At 42.3% G+C, this 8,278-nt stretch overlaps 1 protein-coding gene across 1 annotated transcript; it reads left to right on the top strand.

Annotated features, from left to right (window-relative positions):
* Positions 1 to 653: 653 nt before the first annotated feature.
* LOC128609329 (C-type lectin domain family 4 member M-like) lies at positions 654 to 6,942 on the top strand. Its single transcript, XM_053627861.1, has 6 exons — positions 654 to 1,315; positions 1,424 to 1,759; positions 2,028 to 2,173; positions 2,300 to 2,327; positions 2,425 to 2,548; positions 6,591 to 6,942. The coding sequence occupies exons 1-6, from the start codon at positions 1,162 to 1,164 to the stop codon at positions 6,727 to 6,729; spliced, it is 927 nt and encodes a 308-aa protein (XP_053483836.1). The 5' UTR covers positions 654 to 1,161; the 3' UTR covers positions 6,730 to 6,942.
* The last annotated feature ends 1,336 nt before the right edge of the window (positions 6,943 to 8,278 follow it).

Below are 8,278 nucleotides of genomic sequence, written 5' to 3'. Positions count from 1 at the left end.
AGCTTCGGATGCGTCCCATAGTGTTATGCTAATCGCAAGGTCTCGTTCTCTTCTCAGGGAACAGGGTTACATACGTAACCCAGAGATTTTTGATTTTGTAAAGACAGTTTAGACTAGATTAGATGAATTAGATGATGAATTAGATCTTTAGCACAACTGTGCTTTAGCACATCTTTAGCACAACTGTGTGTCTGGATGTGAGAATATATATATATATATATATATATATATATATATATATATATATATATATATATATATATATATTTTACACATTCTAAATTGATGTGATGATGCACGGTCAAACTTCTTTGCATAAATGAACACCCACGTATAATCATAAATGGTAAAAACTTCCCTTTAAAAAGCCGAGCAGCCAGCTCCTGAACACTGCTTATTGCGGATCGCATGAAGCATGTGAAAAGGTCCAAGAAGATGATTGTCACCAACGGTGAAGTAAAGTTACTGTTGCATGAAGTTGAGCAAAACAAAAATGCTTTATTTGACACTTGCTTTGTCTAGTAAATAATAATGAAAAAAAAAAGAAAAAAGAATTTATAAGTACATGTTTGAATTCTATAGTCCCAATTAAATTTAGAAATTCATCATTCCAAATCCGGTTTTGGAAATGCAATGTGCTATGAGTTTTTACTCACGCACAACTGTATGCTTTAACAGTACTGAGTGTGCTGAAAAGATCTTCAGTACGAGCATTAGGGCCTTTTATGATTTCATGACCCTGATCACACCCTGGACATTTTTCACCACAGATACAAGTATAAGAATACAAGTATTGGGTTTCAATAATACTCAAGTAAAGTATACGGACATAAAATGATACTTCAGTATAGTAAAAATAAAAGTACAATTACGAATATGAGGAAAGGTCTATGATGTAGAATATAAAGCACTTCTATAAGCTGCTCTGGGCAGAAAATGTCTGCATAATGATATAAATGTAAAGGTTTTGAGTGTTGAATTCTGAAAAGTGTTTGATGATGTATGATGTTGTCTCACCTCAACTTCCTGTCCTTTTTTACACACAGAGTATATGTACAAAACCACACAGAGTTCTTTAGAACTGGGGGCTGCGGTGGAGATAGAGATCTATGCTTAAAACAGATTGAAGTCTCATTGTAGTTCCAGTGTCTTTATAGAGAGATGATGAAATCAGTTTATGAAAACTCGAGATTTGCAGCACACAGCAGTTCAGCTGATCTAAACGATAGCACGGACTCGTATGAAGATATCTACGCGAATGAAGATGTAATAGAAATGCGAGTGACCAGAAGCAATAAAGAGACTATGACTTCAGGTACGTACACACACATTTATACGCAGACTACTTCACCTGATAACAGCCCAAAGGATTATTACACCATGGTATGTAGATTATACATATGAATGTACTTTCTGGCTTTAGAACCAAACACCTCAGGACATAGATGCTACAGACTGGCTGTGGTGTGTCTGCTGATGCTGATTGTTCTTCTGCTGGCTGCCATCGCAATACTGTGGTTCAAGCTGACTACAGAGAAAGACCAAATACAGACCAGTTATAACAACATGATTACACAGAGATACCAGTTAGAGACCAGTTGCAGCAACCTGACTGCTGAGCGAGAACAGTTACAGACCAGTTACAGAAAGCTGACTGCTGAGAGAGACCAGTTAACGACCAGTTATAAAAAATCAGCTGAAGAAAGAGACCAGTTTCTGAGGAAGACAGAAGAACTCCAGAACAGGATTTCTCAACTGAGTATGTGATTGTTTGTTCACTTTGAAGTATATTACATATTCACACCAATCATTGCATGGATTCATTCACGGGGTTCCATCCAGGGTCCTGCAGAGGGTTCATAAACCTGAGAGAAATATCAATCACTTGATAGAATATATATATATATATATATATATATATATATATATATATATATATATATATATATATATATATATATATATTCAGTGGTTATAATGCAGTGCTGTTATGAAGGTGCTTGTGTTTTAATCTTCTGTCTGGACAGAGAGAAACATTAATACACCAGGATGGAAATACTTCAGCTCCAGTATTTACTACATCTCTACTGAGAAGAAGAGCTGGAGTGAGAGCAGACACGACTGCCAGGGAAAAGGAGCAGACCTGGTGATCATAAACAGCAGAGAGGAACAGGTCAGAGAGAACATTTTTAACTGAATCGAGAAAGATTTTCAAAAATGTTCTTGTTTGATAAACACCGAATGTGTATTTGTTGTCTATCTGGTCCACACTATAAGATTTATATATATAATCCTATAGAATATTGTTGTCTGCTTTTTCTGTAACTGTAAACATTTCTGGATTCATGAAAGGACTGCATGGAAAATGTGCTGCTCGTAACCCCTGACCCGTGTTGGACAATGTTTATTGGAATGTCTAATGAGTTGTTACTCCTCACCAGGACTTTGTGGATCTGTGGAGAAGAGGTGAGGCGGGTTGGATTGGTCTGAGTGACAGAGAAAGGGAAGGGGTCTGGAAATGGGTGGATGGTACACAACTGACCAATGGGTAAGAGATCACGATACTAAACCCTGCTTATAATGGATGTTATTAATGTTATCCAAGTTCAAGTGGTTTTATTGTCATTTCAACCATATACAATTGGTACAGTACACAGTGAAACAAAACAACATTTCTCTAGGACCATGGTGCTACATAAAACAACACACTAACCACATGAGACGAGACAGAACTAAGTAAGATCTACAAACATTCTACATAAAGTGCACGTGCAGACGTGTGCTAACAACGCAGGACAGTACAGTAACTACTAAAACAGGACAATAGGTACAGTAAGTGACAGTGTAGCGCTAAACAGTACACAGTTCTTGTGTGGAAGTATCTGATATAACAGGTAGTGCAGAAGATAGGTGCCAAGGAGTAACAATATAATTTAAAAATGGTATAAATGTAAACATAACACGCTATGACTTAGTATTCAGCAGATTAGTTTATACCAAAACATGGACATAGCAGTTATAGTGGTAGCAGCCAGGTAAAGTGTATATAAAGTGTATATAGCGATAATAAATTAGATACTATATTTTTTATAGTACAGTAGCAGCAAAAAATGCAACAGTGTCAATGCAGGAATGTGCAAATATTTCAATGAGAGTGGGATGGTGATCAGTTCAGAGTGTGTGTGTGTGTGTGTGTGTATCAGTCCAGTCTCTGTGTATTGAGGAGTCTGATGGCTTGTGGGAAGAAGCTGTTACACAGTCTGGTTGTGAGGGCCCGAATGCTTCGGTACCTTTTTCCAGACAGCAGGAGGGTGAAGAGTGTGTGTGAGGGGTGTGTGGGGTCATCCACAATGCTGATGGCTTTGCGGCTGCAGGGCGTGGTGTAAATGTCTGTGATTGGGGGGGATGGGGGGTATGGGGGGGAGATCCCGATGATCTTCTCAGCTGTCTTCACTATCCGCTGAAGGGTCTTGCGATCTGATGAGGTGCAATTTCAGAACCAGACAGCTGCTCAGGATGCTCTCAATAGTTCTTCTGTAGAATGTGGTGAGGATGGGAGGTGGGAGATGGACTTTCTTCAGACTTCGCAGAAAGTAGAGATGTGCTGGGCCTTCTTGGCTATGGAGCTGGTGTTGAGGGACCAGGTGAGGTGCTCCGTCAGGTGAACACCAAGGAATTTGATGCTCTTGACGATCTCCACGGAGTAGCCGTCAATGTTCAGCGGAGAGTGTTCACTCCGTGCTCTCCTGAAGTCAACAACCATCTCTTTTGTTTTGTCCACATTCAGAGACAGGTTGTTGGCTCTGCACCAGTCCGTTAGCTGCAGCACCTCCTCTCTGTATGCTGACTCGTTGTTCTTGCTGATGAGACCCACCACGGTCGTGTGGTCCGCGAACGTGATGATGTGGTTGGCATTGCTGCACAGTCGTGAGTCAGCAGAGTGAACAGCAGTGGACTGAGCACGCAGCCCTGGGGGGCGCCAGTTCTCAGCGTGGTGGTGCTGGAGATGTTGTTCCCGATCCGGACTGATTGAGGTCTCCCAGTCAAGAAGTCCAGGATCCAGTTGCAGAGGGAAGTGTTCAGGCCCAGAAGGTTCAGCTTTCCAATCAGGTGCTGAGGAATGTTTGTGCTGAATGATTAACTGAAGTCTATGAATAGCATTCGAACGTAGGTGTCCTTCTTGTCCAGGTGGGTGAGGGCCAGATGTAGGGTGGTGGCGATGGCATCATCTGTTGAGCGGTTGGTGCGATACGCAAACTGCAGCGAGGTGGGCAGCAGGGTCTTGATGTGCCTCATGATGAGCCTCTTGAAGCAATTCATGATGATGGACGTGAGTGCAACGGGACGGTAGTCATTGAGGCAGTTCACTGGTGACTTCTTTGGCACGGGGACAATGGTGGTAGCCTTGAAGCACGTTGGAACGATGGCACTGCTCAGGGAGATGTTGAAGATGTCAGTGAAAACATCTGCTAGCTGATCTTCACATCCTCTGAGCACTCTGCCAGGAATGTTGTCTGGTCCGGCAGCCTTCTGTGGGTTGACTCTGCGTAGAGTTTTCCTCATATCAGCTGTGGTTAGACACAGCACCTGGTTGTTGGAGGAGGGGTTGTCTTCCTCACTGCCACGTCATTCCGTGCCTTGAACCGAGTGTAGAAGTTGTTCAGTGCATCTGGAAGGGAGGCATGACTGTCACAGGTGGGTGATGTTGTCCTTAAATTGCTGATTGCCTGAATGCCTTGCCACATGCGCCGTTTGTTGTCGCTATCCGTGAAGTGACTGTGGATTTTCTCGGCATGTGCGCGCTTTGCCTCTCTGATGGCCCGGGACAGTTTGGCCCTCGCTGTTCTTAGGGCCGCTTTGTCACCTGCCCTTAAAGCGGAGTCTCAGGTCCTCAGTAGTGCTCGCACCTCCGCAGTCATTCTGCTTCTGGTTGGAGCGTGTGGTGATGGTCTTGGAGACGGTGACATCATCAATGCACTTGCTGATGTAGCTGGTCACTGACACCGTGTATTCCTCCAAGTTGGTGGAATTGCTGTCAGTTGCAACCTCCCTGAACATTTCCCAGTCAGTGTGCTCAAAACAGTCCGGAAGAGCAGAGATGGCTCCTGCTGGCCAGGTATTCACCTGCTTCAAAACCGGTTTGGAGCGTCTAACGAGTGGTCTGTATGCTGGATTTAGCATAACAGAGATGTGGTATGAGTAGCCGAGGTGGGGGCGGGGCTCTGCCCTGTACGCGCCGGGGATGTTTGGGTAAACAACATCCAGCATGTTCACCCCTCTCGTTGTAAGTCAACATGTTGGTGAAAATTAGGGAGCACTGACTTGAGATTCGCATGGTTGAAATCTCCGGCGATAATAAGCAGTCCATCGGGGTGTGGGTTCTGCAGTTCACTAATAGCCCCATACAGTTCACAGAGCGACTCCTTAGCATTAGCGCTGGGGGGAATGTATACTCCGATTACAAGAATGGTAGTGACTTTCGGCGGTAAATAAAATGGTCCTCATCTAACAGTCGCAAACTCCACCAGCAATGAGCAGTAACTAGAAACTAGCACAGAGTTCTTGCACCATTCCGTGTTGATGTAAACACACAAGCCACCACCACAAGTCTCACCATACAGAGCTGCATTTCTGTCGGCACGAAACGAGGCGAGCCCGTCTAACTCAATGGCTGGAACTCGGTCGCTGAGCCACGTCTCAGTGAAAACAAAGACACAGCAGTCTCTAAACTCACGCCATGTTGCCTGCTGGAGTCGGATGTAGTCCAGTTTATTGTCCAGGGAGCAGACGTTGGAGAGCAGGACGGACGGGAAAGCCGGTCAGTTTGGGTTTGCTTTTAGCCTAGCATGGACCCCCGCCCTATTCCCACGCTTCCACTTCCTCGCATACTGCTTTCGATGTCCCCTACCCTGGCCAAAAGCATCAGGCGACGCTGAGGACTGGAGGCCTGGTCTCCACAACAAGCCGAGATTGCGTAGCGTCTCCAGCAGATCATCATGCAGGTTGGCTGCTGCATGATTTCTGTATTTTAGCAGTGTCTGGCGATGGTAAACATGAACACATGTTTCTTTGATGTCCATGTGCTGTAAAAAGATGGGCTACAAGACAAAAATAGCAAAACTAGCACCACTTGGTGCTACTGCCGTGTCGCCATCCGGTTCACATTTCCAGATGTTGGTATAAGTCTGGGAAGTTATCATCTTGATGATGACTCGCATGTGAATTACCTAGTGTTTAAAGCTGCTTTCACATGCACAGTGTTGGCTGAGGAAACGGAGCTATTCAAAAAGGATGACGCATTTTAAGTCAAGTGATGCAGTCATGTGACCCATTCAGCTCATAACAAACAAGCTGGTGGACAATGTTGTACTGCAGTCGTTGTGCCTGCTATCCAGTTTGATAGCGTTGTTAAATATGCACCTTCAGATTGCATTTTTAAATGAACGCCTGATGGAAATCAGACTCACCTTAAGTAACAGAAATTTCCCGACTGTTGAGTATAATGAGTGTAATCAGAGATATAGTGTGACCCGGAGGACTGAAAACCCTCATAAACACACTGGATTCACTCACTGCTTCTCTTCTTTCAGGTTCTGGGGTGATGGAGAACCCAACAGCAGAGGTGATGAGGACTGTGCTTTATCTGGCTATTGGGCTAAATCTCTTCCGAATTGGGTTGATATTTCCTGTAATGACCGGTATGTCTGGATCTGTGAGAAGAAAATTTAAAGCTGAAATGTGATATATGAATGAAACTGATTTCAGGTCATAATTTTTCTTAAATAATCTGATGTTTGTATTGGTGGAGAGAGAATAAAACTCTTAGCTCTTTATGCTAAAACATTTTCTTTTACACTTACATATTTCTACTTTAATGGATTATGTTAACCTTGTAAAATCTGACTTTATTCATTTATACAGGAAAACTTAATAAACATGACGATGCAATAAATTAGTTCTCTGTCAGAACTAAATTAGTTCTCTGTACTCACAGGTGCATGAGGTAAGATTAGTATACAGTGCATCCGGAAAGTATTCACAGCGCTTCACTTTTCCCACATTTTGTTATGTTACAGCCTTATTCCAAAATGGATTAAATTCATTAATTTCCTCAAAATTCTACAAGCAATACCCCATAATGGCAATGTGAAAGAAGTTTGTTTGAAATCTTTGCAAATTTATTAAAAATAAAAAACAAAAAAAGCACATGTACATAAGTATTCACAGCCTTTGCTCAATACTCAATTCTTTAAAAAAAATAAATAAATAAAATAATATATATATATATATATATATTTTTTTTTAAAGAATACCCTGCTGAAAAAATACAAAAGAGAAACCATCATAGAATTTGTAGCAGTTTTAATGGTTATAATGGGAATTGTATTAGTTTTAATGGAAACTATAATGGTCCCTGTGGGTCTCTACTGGTAATTTGTTGCCTTCTATTGGTGGCATGTTATGTCTAGTGGATACCATTAAGGACCAGTAATGGTAACGGTAATGTTTTGGTTAGCTGATGGTTTGTAATGGTATTTGTAGTGGAAACCATTAGAATGTCTGTGATGGTTTCTGTTGTATTGGGTTCTTTTTCAGCAGGGTAGGTTTCTAACGGTTAAGTGGGTGGGTTCAACATTTGAATTTTTTTATACTCCTTGAGTCCACCCCATTTCCTGCCCATGTTCACAAAGCTCCGCCCCCATGACCTATGATGGCCTGTAGGGTAAAGTTTAGCTAGAGTTTACAAAGTTAAACTATCATAAGGATTAGCATCATCATTAGCATGGCATGACTTCCAAATAACAAGGTGTGGAAGACTTTGTATGGAAGTTTTTCTGTATAAGAGAAATATATTTCAGTCAGAAGGTCATGCTGGAAAGCTCCAATCTCCTAAAAACATGTCAGTAGGTGGGCGGCGACTGAAAAAGCTCTATCCCCCTTAGTTTTTAACCGGATCGAGGGACATATAGAAGAAATCTATCAGAAGATCTTAGAAGTCTGTTAGATGAATGTGGTGTAAGAAGACCTTTGAGATAGGAAGGAACTTGATCATTAAGAGTTTTAAAAACAAACATCAGAATCTTAAACTGAATCCTAAAACGGACCGGGAGCCAGTGGAGCGATGCTAAAATTGGGGTGACACGATAATATTTCTTTGCCCTGGTCAACAGCCTCGCAGCTGCATTCTGAACCATCTGGAGACGAGCCAGAGATGACTGAGGAAGACCCGAGTATAATGAATTACAGTAAGCTAAGCGCGATGTGATAAAAGCATGAA

Source organism: Ictalurus furcatus, chromosome 6 (genome assembly GCF_023375685.1).
Source record: "Ictalurus furcatus strain D&B chromosome 6, Billie_1.0, whole genome shotgun sequence".
Classification (NCBI taxonomy): domain Eukaryota; kingdom Metazoa; phylum Chordata; class Actinopteri; order Siluriformes; family Ictaluridae; genus Ictalurus; species Ictalurus furcatus.
Note: the sequence above shows the minus strand (reverse complement) of the source record. Positions and strands in the feature narration are given on the sequence as shown.

Coding starts and splice junctions, on each gene's coding strand:
- LOC128609329 (XM_053627861.1), top strand. CDS start 1,162: ATGATGAAATCAGTTTATGAAAACTCGAGATTTGCAGCACACAGCAGT. Junction 1,316..1,423: donor TAAAGAGACTATGACTTCAG/GTACGTACACAC, acceptor TTCTGGCTTTAG/AACCAAACACCTCAGGACAT. Junction 2,549..6,590: donor GGTACACAACTGACCAATGG/GTAAGAGATCAC, acceptor CTCTTCTTTCAG/GTTCTGGGGTGATGGAGAAC.